The 24,993-nt window shown below is 47.1% G+C and overlaps 1 protein-coding gene across 1 annotated transcript in view; it reads right to left on the bottom strand.

Moving 5' to 3' along the window:
* Window positions 1–21,322, bottom strand: part of PRDM2 (PR/SET domain 2) — a 128,976-nt gene extending 107,654 nt beyond the window's left edge. The window contains exons 1-2 of the mRNA XM_088455768.1: window positions 21,214–21,322; window positions 585–653 (exon numbers count right to left, since the gene is read on the bottom strand). Of these exons, the coding sequence (XP_088311894.1) occupies window positions 585–593 (9 nt within the window). The 5' untranslated portion in view covers window positions 594–653; window positions 21,214–21,322. The remainder of the gene's footprint in view (window positions 1–584; window positions 654–21,213) is intronic.
* Window positions 21,323–24,993: the final 3,671 nt, after the last annotated feature.

Here is a 24,993-nt window from a genome sequence, read left to right as displayed (position 1 = left end):
TTTAAATGTAAAGGTTTATTTAAAAGCAGAAACATACCTGGAGCTCACTGAGCAGTGTACGTTTCTGCTCAACGGTGCAGTGATTTGGGAATTGATGTGCGATTTAGGGACAATATGAGTGAAGTCGCACACGCCACAACACAAGCATGATCACCATCGAATGACAATTGTCAGCCCAACGCTTCTTAATTATTTTGAAATTTGCTGCGGGAAACGTTCTGGCAATAAGCTCCGATTTGTAAGGACAGCCCGACACGATTGTTAGTAAATCTCCCCCTTAGAGGAGGGAGCTGCAGGGCAGGTTATTGTCTTGGGCCATTGTGAAGGAACGAAGAAAAGGAAATGGAGGGACTTCCCTGGGCTGATCCGTAGGTCAGGAACATACTTATGTCTGGGGCTCGGGGCCGTCATCGGTGACCATGCTGAATGCACGATCCAGACCTGGCCCAGATGAGCGCAGAAAGTATATATCTATATCTATTTAAAGCAAATAAGTTTTAATAGAAAACAAAAAAATACAACCCCGAATTGAGCCTATGGTGGACAGATGAGCTGGTTCAGACAGTATTTTATCTAACACTTACTTGATTCATTTTGAATTGTTGAGAAATTCTACAATGATGTACATCACAGAGATCCTCCTTATGTGTGTCCTGGAAGATAAAAGGAACACAAATAAATAGAACTCTAGTTACCATGCATTTATCCTGTGAAAATAATGCACATTCACTGTAATACAATAATCCTGCCCTTAACTCTCTTTAAACAACATATACTGGTTTCGGGTCAGAAGCGGAATACATATGCGAGACTGGCAGTCGGGATTCCGGCGGTCAAAAGACCAACAGCGGCATCCCGATGCTCAGAATCCCGACAGTTGCTCCGTAAGTATACTAACCCTTCCCCCCTTCACCCCCTAACCCTCCCCTTCCTGCAGCCTAACCCACCCCCTGCAGTCTAAACCTAACCCTCACCGTTAGTGCCTAAACCTAACTCTCCCCCCTTGGTGCCTAACCCTAACCCCCCTGCCCGCAGCCTAACCCTCCCCCCCGAAGCCTAACCCTAACCCCCCGGTGGTGCCTAAACTTAACCCTCCCCTCCGGGGTGTAAACCTAACTCGTCCCGCTATACTTACGTTGGGGATGCTGGCTGTCGGGATTCCGTCATCTGCATTTCAAGTGATGTTGGGATTCCGGCGCCAGCATTCTTTGACCATGATGAAGCGATTCAGAGCAAATCGCGTCATCGGCTGGCCGGACCGCCCACGTCACTTTGGAAGTTGGTGGCCTCAGCCGGCTCTCCTTCTGGGAACTTGTCCACTCTTCTGGTCATCTGGGAACGGCATCTGAGATTCAGGAGCCTTCCAGGCGATCCGGGAAAGTAGGCAAGTTTGATGCAAATTGAACATTATACTATCTCAGCGGAATTTGGAGCATTACAATTCATGTTATGTTTAATGAATTATGTTATTACTTTTTTGCGCTTTAAATCTTCCTCAAAATAATGATTGTTCCAATGGCGGCTGTGGAACTGAGGTGGTTAATCCTTGCGCTGTGATGCCATTTTTCGAAAAAAAATTCGCGCTAGGCACCATTTCAATGTACTGTAAAGCCGCCTGGCGATATCATCATCAGTGGGCCCGGCGGGGGTATACACACTTGCCGATGCTGACCAGCGTCAGACGATGGCAAGGGGGGGGGGCAGCGGACCCATGCCGCATTCGCTTCCGATATCCCCAGATTGGACTGCATGTACAGCCGACTGGGGTTATCGTAAACGACCAGCGGGAGCGAGCATCGCTGGTAATTTTTTGCATACACACTTGCCGATATTTTGAACGATAACTATATCGTTAAAAATATCGGCTAGTGTGTACGTGGCATAAGTTAAAATTTATTTTTAACTTGTGGTTGCGCCACATCCCCGGACCCAGTGCGCAGAGGGGCGTGCTCAGGAAGAGTCGCTGAAGCCAGGAGTCTAGCCGCAGGTTGCAGGACATGGAGACGTGGGACGCTGGGAATAAAAAGGGTTACCAGCCCGACACTAGGCGCAGAGACTAATGCAGTGCTGGTTGCAGCATTGAGAGGGGACAGAAAACTGTGCTGCAGCCCGGACTGAGGGCCTGATTCAGAGCCGCTCGTAAGCGGCCGTTCGCTCGTTCCGAGCGATGTTCGCACATCTGCGCATGCGTACGGTTTGTAATACGCATGCGCGAACCAGTCAGTGCGGCCGAAAAACGTTTGTTCGCTATATAGCGAATGCCTGCTATTCTGAGTGACAGAGGGAGGCGTATGTGGCTGGTAACAGGGGATGGTGCTTGAAAACGGGGAGTGGAATTCAGAACGCAGGCGTGCTTAAAGGTCAAAACTGGCGTTTTATGGGTGTGCATAATTAATACAGCAGCGTCATTGACCACGTCACTTGGTTGTTTTATAGTCAGAACTGCTCGCAATATAGCGGTAGGAAAAAACAGCCACAAGAATAGCGAGCAGTTCATACGCTGTTCGATGTACTCGATTAATCTAATAAATAGCGGACATGACGTATGGTGCGAGCGGCCAGGGGGCGTTTTTTTCAAAATTACGACCGCATGTTTTGTTCGCTCGTTCAGACATAGAGGCGTCAACAGACCGCAAAGAGCAAACGGTTCATTTGAATAGCCACCCCCTTTTTCTGAACGAGCGAGCGCAAATAGCGTCCGGCTCTGAATCAGGGCCTGATACCAGCGAGTGTTGCAGTCAGCAAGTTAACCCCTGGTGCGCCACACCAGGGGAGTGAATGTACTTTTGCCATGCATTGTGTGCGCTAATGTGCCCTGGGGTCAGGAAAAATAGCTCCCGGTACTGCCAGCAATCCAAGAGTTAAAATCCCAGTGCTAGACGCTGGGTCTAGTGTATTAACAAAGTGAAGTGCTGTTAAGGGGTGTCATTGGAATAGGCCTGGGAACACTTAGGGACAAATTCTGCCAGAGACATGTCAATGTCATGTCCAAAAGCTGAATATTTGAGGAACATAATACTGAGACTGAGGGGTCTATTTACTAAGCAGTGAAAAGTGATAAGGTGCCAGCCAATCAGCTCCCAACTGCCATCTCACAGGCTGTGTTTGAAAAATGACAGTTGGAAGCTGATTGGCTGGCACCTTATCACTTTTCACTCTTCCTCCTAACACTGCTTAGTAAATAGACCCCTAAGAGGTCCAGGTATATGTTATTTATTAACTATTTTCCCTATAGCTGTAGGAACAAGGGGTTTTCTGGGCTTCACGTACACAGTAATACTATGAAGGTTATTTTTGTCTTTTGCTTTTTGTTTTTTAACTCTGTACATACCAGACTATTCCTTCAAGGCTCCATCTAATGGTGGTACTTGATTTGTGAGATGTGTACATTTTCATAGCATGCAGGGCTCGATTACTTCAGTCTACCAGGTTTCACCTTATTTCAAACAAAAGCTGTTAACATACAACCTAATCACCCTGCAGATAACACATCGGTGACTGCCTCCATCTATTGCTAATTTAGCAGACTGCAATCCACAGCAACTATTTACTAAAGTTTACTTGTTAAATAAATAAGTTACCAACCCCAGAAAATATTTCTGACAAACAAAAATATTATGGACACATTTTTTTTATGTAACTCTAAACAAAAAGTGTAGTTGCAGCATTAACAGGATAAAAGTCTATACTGCATACCTTCCCAAACGTCCCGATTTCAGCTGGACAGTCCCGCTTTTCGGACACTGGGCCTGATTCAGACCCGCTCGCGAGCGCTATGCGCTCGCAAGCGGGTCGATGGTGGCACTGTGCGCATGCGCACGACAGAGCCGGCTCCGTCGTGCGCATGCGCGAGACCCGGATAGCAACGGGCAAACCGTCGCTCCGAGTCTCGTACCAAAGGGGGCGTGCTGTCGATGTTGAGTGACAGCACGCCCCCTTTGGTGGGCGGGCCGGGGGAGTGGCTGCCCAAACGGAGGCGTTCCCATGTGAACGCCTCCGTTTGGGGGCGGCCCCACTGACATCACGAGTGATGTCAGTGGGAGAGATTTCGGCTCTGTGAAAGCTGAAATCTCTCTTGAGCTTGCGGCAACGAGACCTTACCACAAGGGTCTCGTCGCCAGCCCGATGGTCGCGATGGTCTTGACCATTGCGACCATCTTCCTGGCCGCTCGCTATAGCTGTGGGTGGTAACCCACAGCTATGCGAGCGGCCAAGAGGCCGCTCTAAAAAACCATAAGGCCGGCCCTGATTCAGAGCGAGCGCTCTGTCAGAGCGTCCGGCTCTGAATCAGGGCTACTGTTCTGCCGTCAGGCTCTGAATCAGGGCCACTGTTCTGCCGTCCCACCCATGAGCCGCAGATGTGGATCGAAATATCTACAATAAAAAAGATAGACAATGTCTAGATAGACACCAGATGCTAGACAGTCAAAAGGTCAACACACTAAAGGTCGACATGTGAGACGATCGACGGGGACTAATGTTCGTCAATGTCAAAAGGTCAACATGAAAATGGTCGGCACATGTTTTTGCTTTTACCCTAGTCTTCACCCTAGCCCTCCCCTTGGTGCCCAACTGTTGGCATAGGTGCCTGACCCTAACCATCCCTTCTATAGCTTAACCCTCCAGTAAGTACCTGACCCTCCCACCTGGTGCCTAATCCTAACCGTCGGGTAAGTGTCTAACCCTAAAAAAAAAAAAATAATGATAATAAAAAAAATGCGTCGACCATTTGTGTGTCAACCATTTTCATGTCGACCTTTTGACCACGTCGAGCTTCTTACAAGTCGACCTTAAGTGTGTCGACCTTTAGTCCCTGATGACTGTTTGTCCCTGTCGACCTATTGACTGTCTAGCATCTGGTATCTGTCTAGACATTGTCTACCTTATTACTGTAGATTTTTAGACCGGATCCCTGAGCTGCAGCACCCTGCGGGCAGAGGGAAGGATGGGGGGAACATTTGATCACGGTTGCCATCGCTGCTCGGCACAGGAAAGTAAAGGGTGAATAGTGGTACTGAATAGGTGCCATGCACACCACAAATAAACAGTGCGTGGAGGAAGTTCATTTGTTGGGAGGTATATAGTATGTGTGTTTGTTAGCTCTACTGGGACAGGGACTGATAAGAATGACTAAGTATTTGTGCTGTGAAATGTGTGCACTATATAAATTACTGTTAAGTACCTAAATAAAAGGGGTCAACATGTGTATGGGGATTTATTCCTTGATTCTGTTTCTAAACCTTTGATGTCACTGCTAAGTGTATTTTGGGCACGGTACAGATGTGTCCTCGCACATCTTTGCGGCAGTTGGCAAGCAGCCCCTCGTGGTGCGGCAGGTGCGGGCATCTTCCTTGCCGAAAAAGCCTCCAGGTCACAATGGAATTAGGAAGCACCATGAGACTTGAGTGTATTCATTTGATATGCGACACATATCTGTGTGTGACTGGGGGCGGGATGTACCAAGCATCGCATTAGAAGGCCGCTGGGGCTCATGGAAGGGATCCCACCGGGACGAAGCACCACATCACATTCCGGTGCTTTGTACATATGGGAAATGCGGTGAAACCCCCAAAACTGCATTTCAGGTGTTTTACCGCATTTTCCTATTTAGTACATCTCGGCCCGAGTCTCTGAATCAGCATGCAAAATGCTATGATGTGCGGCCGCGGCTTTTTTCTACTGCAAGTTCCGTATACAGACTCCGTCACACACAGATATACAAATGTGGCATATCAAATGCGACACTTGTAGATTTGTTGCTGCTGGCACTTGAGGGTGAAGGCGGGCAGCATCCCAAAAAACGGGGGCATGTCTGTCCCATTTCCTGGGCGTGCTGAAGCCAGTGGCTGCGTCCTTGGACTCAGCATCACTGGCCCCAGCAGCATGAATTTCCCAGCCATCCTGAGTAACCTGGGGGTTACTGAGATGACCCCATGCTCATGCAGGGGACCCCATACTGCTAAATCAGGCCCTAAGGCGGAATCGGTATGGAATCCCAGCTGTCGCATGGCCTGCAGTTCGATTCCCGGCAGCGGCAGCCCGACAGCGCAGCAGAGCCCGGCAGCGGAAGCCCGACAGCGCTGGAAATCCTGATCGTCCCTAAGGTAAGTATAAACTAACCTAACCCTCTTTAGGGGTGCCTAACCCTAACCTCCCCCCCCAAGTGCCTAACTCTAATCCCTCCTCTAAGTGCCTAACCCTAAGCCCCACTGCCTAAACCTAAGTTCCCCAGGGGGTGTCTAACCACCCCCCGGGGGTGCCTAGCCCTAACCCCTCTTCCCCTAACCTAACCCTAACCCTCCCGTCGGGGGGGGGGGCTAGCCCCCCCCCTCCCAACGGCTGTCCGCTCGCGGCGCCCGGCATCCCTTTGATTGGGATGCCGGGCGCCGGTCTCCCAGTGTCGGGTAAATGACAGGCATCTAGATATAGACGCCAGTCATTTAGCCCACACCGGGATAAAGCAGCCGGGAAGCCGGCTGTCGGTATTAAGGCAGCGGGTTTAGCCGACTGCATACCCCTAAGGCACGTTAAAAGGTCATTTGCAAAAAATTCTTTTTTTCTTTTGTGACATCATGCACCTTTATTTGGCAGTTTTAGAGATACATCCATGGGAAAGCACACTGAGATTCTGGCGACCAGCATCTGCTTTTTCCGACAGTTGGCTGGACCTGGGAGGATTGGGAATGTGGGTTAGCAAATAATGCTCCTTAATCTATAACCTGATGGTGAAACTAATTGTAGTTTATAGCCCTTTTCCATCAAAATCCCGGGTCTGACCTGGGATTTGGAACACGGTCCCAAACCGGTTCTGACCCGGGATATACTCCTTTTCCACTGCGGCGCTGACCCGGGAATATCCGGATCGGCGGCGTTCACGCTGCACATGGGTGCAGTGCCGGCGCTTGGAGAGGATGTCATCATCATGCGCCGGAAACTCCAGATCTCCCCTGAACGCCTGACCGGAGTGGACTAGGGGCCCCAGGGAGGGAGAGGTTACAACCTCCCCATATGAAGCAGGGATGGGGTAAAAACCGGGACAGTCCGGACCATACAGGGAGGCTGTAATCTCTCCCTGCCCGGTGACATACATACATACCCGAATACACACCTCCCAACTGTCCCGCATCCAGCGGGACAGTCCTGTTTTTGTGGGACTGTCCCGCTGTCCCTCCCGCCAGCCGCAGTGTCCTGAGAGTGGGGGGAAGCTATGCAGAACAGCGGGTGTGCAGGAGGAGATATGTTTACCAGTATATGGAGAGCCTGGGGGCTGCCCAGCATCTCGGAGAGTGCTGGGCACGCCCCCATAGTGACGTAAACTGGGAGAACCTGCAAAACTCCACCCCATTTCCCCCCCAAAGCCCCGCCCCCTTTCGGTCACTAGTGCCTACTGTGCACAAACTGTACCTCTTCGGGGGACCTAAAAATTGGGAGGTATGCGAATACCAGCCAATGACCATGCGGTAAACGAAAGACCCGGGTCACCCGTTTCCACTGAGCCTGACCAGGGTTTTACCTGCATAAAACCCTGCTTTAGACCCGGGATTTTTTCCTAAGAGCCTTTTCCACTGAGCAGCTACCCGGGTTGACACGGCACTAACCGGGGTATTTTAGCTAGTGGAAAAGTGGTATTAGTCAGAAAAGATATTATAGGAAACTGTGCCGAGATACTTCCGGCTTGGTGGCTGTCCACATAGCTGGTGAGGATCAGAAGCTGATCATAACTTGCAATGTCATACCATTTACACTAGGTTATATTAAACCATTTATACATTTGAATAAACCAACGGAACAAAAGACTTAACATGAACAATTGTGATACATGAAACAGAGAGACTGCTCTCATTTAACATAAATCAGAATTTTAGGGGTCAGTAGTAGAAGTTGGGATAAATTAGGTAACTGTAAGCACATTTTTTTTTCTACTTTTGGCAGTGGGCACATTCCTAAGAGGCACTGCAGCCCTGCACAACACCTGTGCAAACACTTCTAGAAGCAAAAGGGGGCCATGCATTGCATTAGTGCATGGTGGACAAAAAGAAAGGATCTGCACTTCTGTATATTTAATGAGACACATAGCTTTGTAATAAATAAATGATAACTAAACAAAATCACACCTCATCTTACTCTACATGCAGAACATGCGGCTCAGACGTGGCAATTCATATGGTAGGAAACGGTGCAACACGATCACCTGGTGAGCAAAAAATAACACTGCCAGTTTCAGCACTAAGAACAAGACTGGTTAATGCTGGGCAGATTGGGGTGAGTTTTGGGTGCATCACAGACAGGACTTATTTTGTCCAATCTGCTCTTGTTCTTTAAATACTGGAGGGGAGATTAATGGCAAGAAACCTAACCTGTTGTTGGCTTCTAACTCTGACAAAGAGGATAAGGTGGGGAGGGGGCGAGACAAGCTGGATCGATGGGATAAAGGTCTACAAAGCATCCTATACAACTGGGGGTGGGGGGCTATATAAAGCCTTGTACACAGCACTTTGTGCTTCATTTGTCACTTTTTACAATGCACTCAGAGACCTATTTATCATGGGTAGCAGTGGGGCTAACCCTATCGCCGCAATTCACAGCGAAAAGCAATGATTTTTCGGGTCTATCAATTTATTCAGGCTGGAACAGCTGGTCTAATAAGCTGCTGTCCCAACGTTGTACAAAAACAGCCTGAATATGCCACATGGAGCGAGATGCGCAATGCGATGCTACTGCATGATGCATCAGGAGACTGTGCTGATTAATTTGATATGCGACACTTGTATATCTGTGGGCGACTAAGTCTGTAAACAAAGCACAATGGAACTTGACGTGGAAAAAAGTTGCAGCAGCTGCATCGCAGCGCTTCGAATATAGATTCAAAGACTCAATCGAAAACAGGGCCTGAGACGGACGCGCTCGCAAGAGGATCGATGGTGGCCCAGTACGTGCGCAAGCCATATAGCAAGTGAGAACTTCACTTGCTCCGGGGCTCGCAACAAAACTGGGTGGCTGTCGATGTTGATCGACAGCTGGCCCCGTTTTGTAGGCGGGTAGGGGGGGGGGGGGTGGCTGCACAAACGGAGGCATTCCCGAAGGAACGCCTGCCGTTTGTGGGCGGCCCTACTGACATCACTCAATCTATTAGAGCAGGAAGTCCGCTCGGCATTGCGAGTGCTGAGACCCTACCTTAGGGTCTCCTCGCAATGCCGATGGTCACGATAATCGCGACTATTGCCAGGCCGCTCGCACAAGCTGCGAGCGGCCGGAACAAGAAAAAAAAAAAAGAACGACATGATTCAGAGCGAGCGCCTCTGAATCAGGCCCACAGAGTGTTGCGTGTCAAATTAATCAGTGTAGTCACCTGGTGCGTCCAAGTCCCAGGGCATTGCGACTAAGATGCATTTTCAGCAAAAAAGGATTCAAAAAAGACGCCCGGTGCAGAGTAGCACAGGATCTAGTGCGCTGAGACCGGCTGTTTGGCACGACTGCAGCAATGATGTATGACACTGATCACAGCGGCAAAAGTTTGCACTGCAGGATTCTGTTCTTAATGCATAGGTGCAATCTATCTCTGCTAGTTAATTTTAGCTGTTGAGAGCTTGATAAATTGCACATTAATAACATACATGTATGGGCACGGCACTATGAATCAATTAGATCAAGAACGCTGGAGATATCGCAGTTACAAATAGGCATGTTAGAAAAAATCATGTGAAAACTGAGGGTTCAATATGATTTTATTGGGCGATAAGAGAGCTAAATAGCCCCTCAATTTTTATCTATCATGCATCAGTCTATAAACTATGTTCAAATTAGTTATCATTTTACTGTGATGTTCCGGATAAATTCCGGGGATATTATTACTGCCAATAGAAGACCAAATAGCAAAATAAAAAACGACTATACAAATAAATCTACCAACATTTTCTAAAATTGTGTTCATTACTGTCTACATAGTGTGTAATTGGTATTTTAAGAAGAGATTGTTACAGCACATTTATAGTGGTAACTATTGTGAGGGTATTCGCACACGAGTGGGTTGGATACGCCCACACTCACTAACGAGGATGGAGAGTCTTCAAAAAGCTTTATTCAGAGATTATGGTTTCCTACAGAGACACAGCACGGAAAGCAGAAAGTACAGCATGGCCTATTTTTCCATCTAGTTTCAACATTTAAGCCCAAAACCTGTGTGTGGAGACAGGATGTACAGTACAGGTTGAGTCTCCCATATCCAAAATGCTTGGGACCAGGGGTATTTTGGATAACGGAATATTCCGTATTTTGGAATATTTGCATATCATAATGAAATATCTCGAGAATGGGACCCAAATATACACACAGAATGCATTTATGTGTTATATACACCTTATACACACAGCCTGCAGGTAGTTTTATACAATATTTTCAATAACTTTGTGGCTCAAGCAAAGTTTGTGTAGAGAAATGAAATTCATTTATGTTTCATATACACCTTATACACAGCCTGAAGGTCATTTTATACAAGATTTTTAATATTCTGTGCCTTAGACAAAGTTTGTGTACATTGAACCATCAAAAATCAAAGGTTTCATTATCTCAGTCATGCCAAAATTATTCCGTATTTTGGAATATTCCGTATTTCTGAATATTTGGATATGGTAGACTCAACCTGTATATACAATGATGGGCAATTTGTGTATCCAAAGCATAATGAGGGGCATGTACAGATGTGTCCTCACCTATCACTGCTGCAGTCGCACCAAACAGCCCCTCTTGGCGCACAAGGGCCTATGCTACTTTTGCTAACGCCAGGTATCTTTTTTGCTGAAATTGCGTCTAAGTCACAATGTGATGTGACAAGGACGCAATCTGGAGACTGACGATTAATTTGATAAGTGACACTTGTATATCTGTGTGAGACTGAGGGCCTGATTCAGCAAAGATCGCTATTCAGCTTATACGCACATAACACAGTTGCTTATATCAGCGGTGATATGCATATGTTTGCATTCGCATTGCGATCGCAGCCTAACATAAGGACGCCTACTTCCCCTAACTCACATCCGTATACTTGGTCAACATACAGTAGCAACACAATCGTTAACATCGGACCCATACGCACAGTAAAGGCAGGTCAGACCTCAGTCAGGAATTGCTTACTTTCGCGCACGCTACGAGGCCTCAGGGTGCATATGGTATCTCAGTGGCTAATTTATGCACGCCCCTGCAACGCCATCCCAACACACTGGCATGCCTGCGTTTGGCCGACCACTCCCTATCACCACCCACAAACGGCACTTCCTGACAATCACTGTGCGACGGGTCTGTGTAGTCTCTGCGATCACGGTCCTCATAGTGACCGGTTCGTGCACTGCGATGCAGAACGCAACAACCGGCCGACTGCGTGCGTATAAACAACTGCGTTCCTTGCTTAATCAGGCCCTGAGTCTCTCAATCAGTATACGAAGTGCTACAATGCAGCAGAAGCACCTTTTTTCCATACCAAGTTCCGTTTACAGTCTCAGCTGCACACAGATATACAAGTGTCACATATCAAAGCACAGTCTCCTAGTCACATGGCATTACGACTTAGGGCCCGATTCAGCAAGGAACGTACGCACTCGGCCGATATTTTTGCACTGCGCATGCATCGCACTGTGCGTGCGCGAACTAGCCAGTGCGATATGGTTAGGGTACACAGACTACACGCAGTGTGTACGCAGACCCTTCGAAAAATTGGAATCGGTATGAAATACCGCCGGCCGGTTCGATTCCCGGCAGCGCCTGGCCGACCACAGCAGAGTTCCCGGCAGGGGAAGCCCGACAGCGCTGGAAATGCCGATCGTCGATAGGTAAGTATTGACTAACCTAACCTAACCCCCTAACCCTCCTTAGGGGTGCCTAACCCTAACCTCCCCCCCAAGTGCCTAACCCTAACCTCCCCCCCAAGTGCCTAACCCTAAGCCCCCCCTTCGCCGCTGCCTAAACCTAAGTGCCCTGGGGGGGTGGTGCCTAACCCTAACCCTCCCCCTAGCCTAACCCTAACCCTCCCGGGGGGGGGTGCCCAACCCTAAGTCCCCCCCCGGGTGCCCTAAACCTAACCCCCCACCCCTCGGCTGTCCGCTCGCGGCACCCAGCATCCCTTCGATCAGGATGCCGGGCGCCGGTCTCCCGGTGTCGGGGAAATGTCAGGCGTCTACATCTAGACGCCCGGCATTTCACCCTCCCTGGGATATGATAGTCGAGAAGCCAGCTGCTGTTATTAAGGCAGCCAGCTTCCCAATTGTATACCCCGAAATTGACTGACAGGAAGTGCCATTTGTGGGTGGTGACAGGGGTGGGGGTTGGTCAGAGGAACGCAGACGTTATAGTGCAGTTATAGGGGCGTGCATAATTAATGCAGTGTGGCAGCATACGCTGCCATACTGTAAGCTGTACATAGAGGAAGCGGACAAAATCCTGCGGCAGTTCAGGTCAACCACTATTAAGCTAATGCGTCCGATGGTTCTCGATGTTACCGATGTTCACGCTATCTTACGTGCTGATCAGGCTGTGAGTAAAGGCAAATGGGCGGCTTAATATGGGGCTGTGCGTCTGCATCTTGTGCTGCGGTCTCCATGCATGTGCATGGATTAGCATATTCTCGCAGCGGACGGATGCGTGCGTCTGCATCCCTTGCTGAATCAGGCCCTTAGACGCGTTTTCCCGACAGCCGACTTCCCGACTGCTTTATGCCGGCGAGGGTTAAATGACAGGCGTCTAAATCTAGACGCCTGTCATTTTACCAACGCCGGGAGACCGGCGCCCGACATCCCGATCGAAGGGATGCCGGGTGCGGACAGCCGTGGGGGAAGGGGGGGGTTAGGTTTAGGGCCCCCTGGGGGGACTTAGGGTTAGGCACCCCCCCCGGGAGGTTAGGGTTAGGCACCCCCGAGGGCGACTTAGGGTTAGGCGGCGGGAAGGGGAGAGGCGGTTAAGTTTAGGCACTGGGGGGGAAGGTTAGGGTTAGGCACCCCTAAGAGCGGGTTAGAGTTAGGGGAGGGAATTAGGTTAGTTTATACTTACCTTAGGGACGATCAGGATTTTCACCCATGTCGGGCAGCCGCTGTCGGGATTCCAACCGCCGGACGCAAAATCATACCGATTCCTTGCACGGACCTAGAGGCTCACTCACGCCAGGCATATCGTGTTTCATGGCGTACCGAAACTAGACGAGCAGGGACACGTCTCTAAATATATATACGAATTGCTACAATGCAGCGGCCGCGGCTTTTTCCCGTGCCAAGTTCTGTTGTGGTTCGTATACAATACAGAAGTTGAATATCAAATGAATCAGTAGAGTCTCCTGGTGCATCCTAGTTGCGACTAAGACGCATTTCTGCCCAAAAAGACGCCCAGTGCTAGCAGAGGAGTACAGGACCAGGCATCCTGCGCCGTGTGGTGTATTGAGGCTACATGTGTGAGTACGCCTCTGTATGACACCTGGAAAATAATAGTGGTGTTTCCATTAACAACCAGTGCATTCTGATAAAGGTTTTTATCTTCTCGGCAATGAGTGGCAGATTATATTATAGTTAGTATTTGACATCACTAGCACAGAAATGGCTCATGTATAGTTGAACGTTATTAAGCTACAAAATCGTAGGCGCGTTGCGCGCTTACATTTTTGCCCAATTTGTATCCATATTAAAACAGCACAATGTGTGTAATATGAAGAGCAGCAGGTATGCAAATATCATACATTACTGACTCCTGATCTGTCCGCCCACTTCGTGGGTAAGGTCTCATTGAGTGCCAATTGCACTTTACTCCGCACCCTGTGTTGCTCCTTAGTGCATATCAATATCCTAACCTCTTCTCCTCCAACCCACCTCCACTGTCTTTGGTTTTATCATTATGGTTTCTGTTTTTTACATGTTATTGTTTTCATCACTGCACAGAGCTGTGGACACCTTATAAATATAGTTAATAATATCCCTTGCTGCCGTTTTCCCTAATGCCACCAACTTTGGCTGGCATAGCCTGGTTCTTGTATAGGCAACTTTGAGGTGTCGCCAGAGAGTTTCATCCTCCAATTTTGTCAATACCAACTTAGGCTGGCAGCACTAGTGCTGGCTTCACGTTATGGGAGGAGGGCCCTGCTCTTTTTTTATTTTTACAGGTAATGCAAGGTCTGTATTCAGGATCGTGTTAATCAAGATCACCTCTTAAGATTTATATGCAGCTGCTTCCCCACTGTTCTGTACTGTACTCAGGCAACGTCAGCCTGGCCCATCCAGTGCCCCCTGTTCCATCGCTCTAAGGTTAGACGGGTGCAGCAGGGATATACATCTCCATTTTACTACACATACCCAGTACAAACACAGAACATTTGGTGCTTATCTACAGTTGGACGTATGTCCAAAAGGGGAGCCCCAATATGTGTCCTATATGTGACCAACCTGTGTTTATGTGCGCAACGCTGAACCACGTGACACACTATTTACCGACTGACTGCGAATTTACACACGTTTCATTCATCTCTTAGCACTTTTATTTACTGGTATCACACACACTTCCTCTTTGCAGATCACATGACTGACAAACTTCGCTTAACCATTATTTACATTGTTTTCTATGTTTGGACATATAATCAGGTTAGTACATGCACACACTGATCTTGCTAAAGATTCTCTTCTGTAAAACATCAATTTACTACTACATTAAAACATTTTTTACATATGTTTATTAATCACTGAATGGCGATTCTATATCCATCTATCCATGTATAAATAAAATTGCTGTTTAAAGTCCAGCTAATTACTATGGGTTCTTTTTTTGGATAAGTACCAATCATCACACACCTTAGTCAATCCGATGTTTACTCACGGAAATACAGCTCCCAGAAGCAGATGTAATGTCTGCCGTGACACACACTCCCTCCCAGCAATCACAGGGGGATATTACGGACTACAGTATACAGACTGTGCCAACAGGAGCTACAAATAAAATCAAATGAAAGTCTACCACAACCCTGAACAGGTGCGGCCCAATCATAGTAATATAATATAACCGGATTTACACAGCCAGAAGTCATAGTACAAAAGGAATTCACGTTAAAACAAAGTGCAGGTCAATCAATGTCTACTGATCAATCTGTCTCCCTTCATGCAGTCCGTCTCCTTCATTTGCAAAGACATTTTTATGGCAGAATTACTAAAATTTACCACCAGAATTAAACAGATTTTTCACAATGATTTACAGCGAGTGTACTTTGTAGGTATATATATTTTTTTAAATTAAAACCCATTGTAATACATTTTACGTTATATTATTAAACATGTGACAAAAAGAAAAAATAAACGGATTCATTTTTTCCCACACTCGTATATTACAGTAAAAACTATGAACACAACAAAATTTGTCATTTAGGTACAAGGATATGAACAGAAAATTGGGTTAAAAAAAAAAAAAAAAAGAAAAATGTGTTAAAAGAATAGAAGACAAACATTCCAGACCACGCAAGCAGCATTGTCTATTAATCCGAATAAACAGCTCTAATACCCCCTTTTACACCAGAGCTAAAACCCAGGTTATTGCAGGGATAACCCAGGCTGCTTCTGGGTGTATAAGGAACCAGGGTTGGATACCCGGGTTGAGTAGCCCGGGAATCCAACCCAGGTAATTTGCAGGGATTGCCATTGAACAACCCGTGAAACCCTGCAGTGTAAACGACGCGATCCAAGTCACGATGACCCGATTGGCTGGCTTCAGTGGTGCTTAGAGATGACATCATCACCAAGCGTCCACTGCAACGCTGGAAGAGCTGGGTCACTGCAGACCCGGCTCCGGTGTGAACGGCGCCGATTTGGGAATATCCTGGGTCGGCACCGCAGTATGAAAGGGTTAAGTTCCGGATTGAACCCTGTTACAACCCCTGGGTCAGACCAGGAACTTTCGTGTAAAAGAAGTATAAGTGGGCAACATGAAGGCTGGCAAAGGTGAATTATAGGAGAAACAAATATCTGATATATTTGTTATTTATTCCGTACACTTTATCACTGGTGGGTTAGTGGCGGTGCTCTGTATCGCTGCTTAACGGCGCAATACACAAAGCAGTTTATAGACACGGGGCTCCCCTGTTTCCCTCTTAGTAAACAGGAAGTAGCAGTGATAACTTATTTTTCTGACAAAAAAAAGGGATAATCATTGATTGATGAGTAAACCCCACATGAATGAATTGTTTAATTAGACATATATAGCAAAATGACTGCAAGTAACCTGGTTCTGACTTTGAAGGAAATTACAAAAATATTTAAAATTACACCATCAGAGATTTTTCTTACAACATGAAGGAAAAATAAAAAACAAATATAAATGTTCTGTTAAAAACGATCACTTTGTAGATATTACATGTAATGATACAATTTGGGGCAGATCCATTTAGCGGTGACACCAAAATCACCAAGGGGGAGATTTATCAAACTTAGGAGAGAGATAAAGTACCAACCAATCAGCTTTTGTAATTTTTTAGGCTGCATTTGAAAAAAAATGAGTTAGGAGCAGATTGGTTAGTACTTTATCTCTCTCCAAAGCTTTGATAAATTTCCCCCAAAGTACCAACCAATCAGCTTCTAAAACTGCCATTTTACAATGGCAGCAGCTGAATGGTTGGTACTTTATCTCTCTCTCTCTCATTACTTTGGCCCTCATTCAGAGCCGTACGCTCTGAGCAGAGCGCACGCTCTGAATGAGGGCCGGCCTCCATGAAAATGGAGCGTCACCACCCACGGGCTATACGAGCGTGCAGTTTGATGGCCGCGATGGTCTTGACCGTCGCGACCATCGAAACTGCGAGCCGGAGCCTGCGGTTGAGGTTTTCAACCGCAAGCTCCGGAGTGATTTTGGCTCTATCAGAGCCAAAATCACTCCCACTGACAGTGGGCCGGCTTCTGACGGGCGGCGTTCCTGTGGGAACGCCCCCGTCAGGAGGCACGCCCCCGGCACGCCTACCAAAGGGGGCGTGCTGTCAATCAACATCGACAGCACGCCCCCTTTGATCAGACACAACGAGCGAAGGACTTTCCTTCGCTCGTCGCATCTGGCGCATGCGCACGACGGTGCTCCCTCCGTCGTGCGCATGCTCAGCCCAGAACATCGACCCACTTGCGAGCGGACAGCCGCTCGCGAGTGGGTCTGAATCAGGCCCTTTCTCTCCAAGATTTGATAAATGTCCCCCCCCAAAATTTTCCTGCGCATCTCTATAGGGTGTGAGGAAAAACCAGTGATGTTCCTGATGTTTATCCCTTTGAATCTGACCCAATCCAAGATGACTGCCACCTGTTGTGAACAGTCTTCTGGGCAAAACTGTAGCAAATTAACAGGTTTATTTACTAAGTCTTGGATAGAGATAAGGTGGACGGAGAAGGGGGAGAATTATCAAGTCTTGGAGAGAGAAAGTATATATATTGCCTAAACCAACCAATCAACCTGTCATTTTACAGGCCGTGCTAAAAAAAACAAAAAGACAATCAGAAGAGGATTGGTTGCTGCGAGCAACACATCCGATTACCTGTAGAAGTTTTAGGAAATCTACTCAATGCGACTGGCTAAAGCTGGGTACACACTATACGATGTATCATATGATATATCGTGCCGATGCGGATCGTACACATTGTATAGTGGGTACCAAGGCCGGAATGATGGCCACATGGGCCTGGAGCTGAAAATGACCAAAGGGCCTATTATGAGAAGCAGGAGGCGGCGTGACCAGTGCTGTGTGGGTGTGGCCAGTGCCATGTGGGCATGTACCCCCTATACTCTCTGCTCCAATGTCTCCTTAAATATGTAAAAGAAAAAAAAATCCTTCATTTTGTGAGGTAAATAGAAATACAATTTTACTACTTATGATTTATGGCTGACCGTGTGGAGAGCAGATGGCCAGTCAACATCATGTTGTCATGACAATGGGACTGTAGCTCCATCCGCCCCATTGTTAATCTGGCCCTGGTGTGTACGCCCGATCCATGGTTCACCGCATCGTCCCAACTGACGCTCTGCACAGCAGATGGGACGATGCAACGAATGACGCAGTGCTGTTACATGCAGCATTTAATGACACATTGCGCGGTCATACAACGGATCGTGCCATGTGCACGGCGCCGGCAATGTATCATCGCATCGTCGCTTAGTCGCACATGGTACAGTGTGTACCCAGCTTTACTCAAGCATTTTTAGGCTGCAATAGGGGTGCAGGGCAGTGCAGTGGACAGTAAAGCTATATAGCATATAATTACAAATGTTATATAAACAACATGCACTGGCAGATGGGATACGAATAATAAAAAAAAAAAAAAAGTTACCTTAAGGCACACATCAACTAGAAGATATGCAAACGATTGCACGATTACAACATTGTAATCGTGCAGTTGTCTGTCTGTCTGTGACGCTCCTTCACTGAACGAGCAGTCGTTCAGGGAAGGTACATCCATCATCTGCAAACATGCTGACCTTGACGATATCGTCAGATTGTACAGCATGTTTGCACGATGATAGATGTCTAAACGACCAGCGGGAGCTCGCATCGCTGGTCGCTTAAGACATTTTTGCAAACGATTTGCAAACAATTTATGAACGATTACAATATCGTTCAATCGCTCAAAAAAATAGTCTAGTGGATGTGTGCCTTTAGAAGGCAAGGGGGACTGCAGTGAGTTTTAAGTTTAACACACAAACAGTGATAAAACAATACATACACCCATGAGTCAAAAATATACAGTACATGTGTACTTTATTTGCATTGCATGTTTTTCATGCCAACCTCTAAAATTCTCAGTTTGTCCAGCTAACAAGGATAGAAAGGAGGACATAAATTTTCACTGCTAGAACCCTGAATAGATTAAATCTCCATGGGAAGACTTGAAAATAGACACAACTTAAAAAGAAAAATATAAACACTGCAAAAATACAGAAGATACCGTGCATCAAATACCAACAGAAATGCATAATAATGCACTAAACAGAGAATGAAGACAATTAATACTTCTAGGCCTTCAGTGTTTCTGACAAAAGTTCCACACGTTAATCTTCCCATATTCATATTTTTGTCTCCCAGCAATAAAGCTAAAAAGTAATGAAACACTGCCTGAAAGCAATCCCTGCAAGATGCCCAATAACTTTGGTCTATGTCCTCACCTCATCCTTTCACCTAAGCGAAATGGCTGACAGGATTTAACCTTTTGAATTCCAATCTAGGTGCTATCTAGCAGCCAAAATTTCCCATTACTCCAGTAAGGAGCTGGTTAAAAATCACTCTGTGGTAAAATTGTCTTGTCAATTCACCACCCAACATTATTTCCTTCCTGTCACACCAAAAATACCTGCTGCATCTGTTACGCGTGTACCGTTTTTATTCATGAGAAAAGGGCCCGCAACATGGAGAGCTAAGAATCCATAATCTTGTCAGCTGTCGCTTGCCAGATATACTATATTTTACTCCATATTGTTTCCTTTGCATTCGGTACAAAATACATTATTTCACTTCACCCCCGGATTATACAGCAACCTGGTGCTATAATTTAGAATAAGCAGCCTGTAGGTGAGAATAGACATTTGCTAAAATGACAAAATGCAGTGTAGAGTGCAGGTCTTTGCAATCTGTATTCTGAAACAGGCTGAAGGGACGGGATTTGGGGCCTTTGTCAAGTAGAATTATTAAAATTCTGCCGGGCCACATTGCCTCGTCCAGACGTTCAAGGACCTCCTGCCGTTCCAAAGCTTTGAAGGAGAAAAGCATTTGAAGATGTGCACAATTTACGCCCGTGCTAAATTCAAAATTAAACATGCCGCACATTTTCCATGAAGCAGAAAAACCTATGAACACATTTTTTGTTTTTGAGAATGCAAATACTTAAAAATCAAAAACCATATATGTCATAAATATTTGACTACCTCCAACAAATAAACTATACATGTGAAATTTAAATCCATGTACACGCATGTGTTTATCATCGTCCATACACAGCGCCAGTTTTATTAAGTAGCGCTGTCGAGAAAATATCTAGTAAATCTAATGATAATAAAGGCCTGTTAAAAATAAAAAAAGACACCAAATCACACCACACTCTTTAAGAAGCACAATGTAATCATATTTGCTAAATAGTGATCCAAGTAGGAGTTTTAAATATTTGAATTATACCCGATTTCTCATATTTGTTTCGTTAAAATGTAGTTTGGTTTTCAATGCACTGTGACCATGTTGCAAAGTATGTTGTATTACCCCCAAAAAAAAATTGCCAAGTATCTGAGACATAAATATATATATATTTTTGATATATATTTTTTTTTAAATAACTGTACAACCCTGTTGTTTCTGTATTTCATTTGCTAATGTGGTACCAAATCCCTAACAATAGAACAAAGCCCATTATTGGCAGAGCTGAATTTTTGAGAAACAGGAACAATCAACGTCCTCATATTTTTACTTTTGGGCGATTATTTTAGTACATTTCTGTAATTACGAGAAAAAAAGAAAAAAAGTCCCTTTCTATTAAGTGTCAAATGAGCAGCCAAATCCAAGGATGCCTAAATAGGTGTGTCTTCTACAGAGCTATATGTATCTGTATAGAATAAAAAAACAGACCACGTATAAACTAAAATAATTGGATGGATGAACTAGATCGTCCTGTATCATTTTATGAAACAATCAGCTATCCGAAAGGCAAAAAGATAATTCTAAGGGGAAAAAAAATAAAAATAAGAAGACTTTAAACAATTTGATTATTTTTCACGTGCGGATGGGACAAACCCCAGTGGAGGCTTCCCTTAATGAATGCAACTGGTGAAACAGATTAAAACCAGCCTTAAATCCTGCTTTCTCCTGTACCATCCAGCAGTGGAGGGTTAATCTATGCCCCCCACCCCCCTTGTTTTGGCTGAGTGGAAGGAAGACAAGTAAGACCTGTCTGCAAAGTCTTACAGCACACCCACAAAAAGAGAGAGACTGAACAAAGCAGCATCTCACCCATACACCTGGCTTACTGTAGATCTAGTAGCAATGCTCAGTGATACCATGTAATAAGTACAATAAAAGTCCTGCACACTGCAATGCACAGGCACCAGTGTGCACAGGGGCACATCAGCCCGGCTCTCTCCCTGGTGAGGAGTCTTGGACAACTTCCTGGGGGTTAGCAGCAACCCTTGGTGTTGTGCAGAGGAGCAGCCCTAGCCTCGCCTCTATCTGTCCATCGGGGCCACGGTGCTTACCTGTCCCGGGTCCCGTCCAAGGCTGCAGCCTGCAGCAGCTTCCCATTGACAGGAGCCAGATCAGCAGCAGCAGTAGTCCTGATCCCTATTCTCTCCCCAGCAGCAGCAGCACGGGCCTGCGGACTGAATAGTACTCCCAGCATGCTCAGCTTCAGCACCAGCTGGGGCTCATCTTAAAGGGGCTATGTCTATTTACTGTGTGCAAAGGGAAACCTGGGCTGCCTCCTTTCACTGTGCCACAGTATATTTACTCACTGTGTGATCCAAGAAAATGCAACTATGATTTTATATATATATATATATATATATATATATATATATATATATATATACATATATGAAACTTTATTTGGACAAAGAAGAGTATATATTGCAATATATGTATTTGCAAAGTTTATATAGACATTTGTGGGCTGCATTCCAAAAATGTGATGAGGACCTAACGATAATAAGGACCTAGGGATCGACCATTCATGGTTGCGATGGTTTGCCAATATTGGGCAGTGGTTTTGCCATTGATGGTTGAGGTCCAATATTTCTCCACCATCGATGGCAGAGATGCACAAACTTTTTTATGTCACAGGGCAGGGGCGTTAATTCCTATTGGCCAGGATGGCACTCGCCAGGGGTGCTCGGTGATGCCACCCGCAGCCAGTTCTATCCCTTTGTGGGCACACCGATTCCCTGCTGTCCGCCGCAGTGAATGCCCGGCTACCCGTATACACATACACACTGAGGGCCTGATTCAGACCCGCTTGCGAGCGCTATGCGCTCGCAAGCGGGTCGATGGTGGCCCAGTGCGCATGAGCACGACGGAGCTGGCTCCATTGTGCGCATGTGTGAGACCCGGATAGCGACGGGCACTCCGTCTCGTACCAAAGATTGGGTGCTGTCGATGTTGAGTGACAGCACGCTCCCTTTGGTGGGCTGGCCGGGGGCGCCACGCCACGCCACTGCCCAGACAACGCCTACCGTCTGGGGCCGGCCCCACTGACATCACAATCACTGCAGAATGACCGACAGTCTGGATCTGGCAGCGCTGGGCGGCCACGTGACCCCTTAGTGACGTATGATGTCACACACTGTGTGTGCTTTGATAGAGAGGACACACGCCTAATGGCAGCATCTAGATGCCCTTCATAGCAGGGGTCAGGGAGCATGCTGCAGTGCTGACTGTGGCAGCCGGCACCGACGGGGTGAGGACGAACAGGCAGACAGGAGGAGTGTACAGCAGCGTGAGGTCTCGGGCCGGGAAAGTTGGGATCTGTCTGTGATGGAGTGATGGGGGCTGGCTGAGGGTGGTGATGGAGGCTGAGGAAGGTGATGTGGCTGTGGACTGAGGGGCTGATTCAGAGCCGGACGCTCTGACCAGAGCGCTCGCTCTGAATCAGGGCCGGCCTAGCTTAAAATGGAGCGGCATCCTGGCCGCTCGCATAGCTGTGGGTGACCACCCACAGCTATTGCAAGCGGCCAAAAAGATGGTCGCGATGGTCAAGACCATCGCGACCATCGGGCTTGCGACAAGACCCTGGTGGTAGGGTCTCGTCTGCCGCAAGCCTGGAGTGCTTTTGGCTCTATCAGTGCCAAAAACACTCCCACTGACATCACTTGTGATGTCAGAGGGGCCGGACCCAGACGGTAGGCGTTCCCATGGGAACGCTTCCGTCTGGGCAGCCACGCCCCCGGCACGCCCACCAAAGGGGGCGTGCTGTCACTCACCATCGACAGCACGCCCCCTTTGGTACGAGACCCCAAGCGACGGCTTCCCCGTCGCTCGCCGGGCCTCGTGCATGCGCACGACGGAGGCGCCTCCGTCGTGCGCATGCGCATTTGGGTACCATCGACCCGCTTGCGAGCGTACAGCGCTCGCAAGCGGGTCTGAATGAGACCCTGAGGTAGGTGATGGGGTTGAGGAAGGTGATGTAGTTGTGGACTGATGAAGGTGATGTGGACTGAGGAAGGTGATGAGGGCTGAGGAAGGTGATGGGGGCTGAGGAAGGTCATGGGGGCTGAGGAAGGTCATAGGGGCTGGCTGAGGTAGGTGATGGAGGCTGAGGTAGGTGATGGGGCTGGCTGAGGAAGGTGATAGGGGCTGGCTGAGGAAGGTGATAGGGCCTGTGGGCTGACTGAGGTAGTTGATGTGGTCTGAGGAAGGTGATAGGGGCTGAGGAAGGTGATGGGGACTGAGGGTGGTGATGAGAGGCTAATGGGGGTGATGAGTGGCTGATGGGGGTGATGGGTGGCTGTGGAATGTAATGAGGGTCTGAGAATGGTGATTAGGGGATATAGGCCCTCATTCAGAGCCGCTCGTAAGCGGCCGTACGCTCGTAGTGAACCGATGTTGTGCAACCACGCATGCGCCGGTGTAACAATGCGCATGTGCGTACGGCTGATTGCGATCTTTTTTTCCGTCGTTCATCGACTAGCGAACAGGAAGTGACATGTCAAATGTGATTGACAGAACAGCCCGTTTTGGGGCGTTGACGGGGGTGGAGATGGGAAAACGCAGGCGTGTCGAGGCGTTTTTTGGGCGTACATAAATTATCTCATGCGAACGGCCAATGTGAACGTAACAAGTGATACGTCACTGTCTGATCCACTTTCCATTCAAACTGCTCGTTCAGCTTGTGGTCTGGTATTCTCTACCGCAATGACGATGGTCTCTTCCTCCTTCCTGTGCCTCTTCGATGTTTATCCGATTTATCAATTGTTGCCAGAAAAACAATCAACTGAGAATTGAAAACAAGCTTGTAATGTGTTTATCAAATAGTATTTTTTTAGTAGCACAAAACCGTACGCAGGTGAACTACTCAGCTGCTAATTTCTGGATTAGACAATCAATTAGCGTACCAATTTTTGTGAAAAATATGTGTTTTGGCATTTTGTATTTGGAGTTATTTTATTGCAACAATATTGTCATCATGTTTGTGTTTTTTCTTCATTTTTAAGGGGCCAAGAAAAAACTCGTCTGTTTTTTTTTGGCAAAGTGTTCATTAAAACTCCTAAATGGTTTCGGAATCCAAAATAATGTGTAGATTTCCGTTCATATTTTTTGTTTGTTTTTTGCGGGATTACCTATGAACCAGTTTTTGAATAATTTCACAATACAATTGAGCAGATTTTCCAGATGTTTTATTTTTTAAACAAATTTTTTTTTTATGCTTAATTGTCATAAATCACAACTGGATAACGTAAATAAATATAAAAAATAATAACATAACACACAAACACAAATAGTGGCAGTTGCCCAACACAAAATAACACAATTTAAAAACAATTCCCAAGAAAGGAGAGGGAAGTTTTGTCCCTTAAGGAATATGGGGCAAGCACAGAAGGAATGTGGGAAAATTAGCCATTGCTGTCATCGTCTTTTGGCCCGTTTGGCCGGGGTAGGGTGAGAGCCTGACCGGGTCCGGGAGGTCCTTCGGCTGGCCTGTCTAGAGGCAGATGTTGGGGCCTCTGGACTAGGCATAGGGCTAGGCACATTTGGAGGGATGGCTGTTGTTGTGCCAGAGGTGGAGGGTCCTGATGTTCCGGCAGGAAGGGAGGCCGGCTCCACCATGTGCTGGCGAACGAGCTGCTCCAGGGCATTTGCAATCCTGATGTTGGCCCCAGTATTTGCGACCAGGGCCTGAGCAATGGTCACGTTGGCCGCAGCATTTTGCTCCATGGCCTCCGCCACCCGTAGCAGACTGGCGTCCATCCTCAGCAGAATCTCCGTGTGGTGATCAGATTTAAAATTGAGATCCGTGAGGAGGGCCACTGCCTGCGAGGGGGATT

The sequence above is a fragment of the Taudactylus pleione genome, unplaced genomic scaffold (genome assembly GCF_031769625.1).
Source record: "Taudactylus pleione unplaced genomic scaffold, aTauple2 ptg000671l, whole genome shotgun sequence".
Classification (NCBI taxonomy): Eukaryota; Metazoa; Chordata; class Amphibia; order Anura; family Myobatrachidae; genus Taudactylus; species Taudactylus pleione.
Note: the sequence above shows the minus strand (reverse complement) of the source record. Positions and strands in the feature narration are given on the sequence as shown.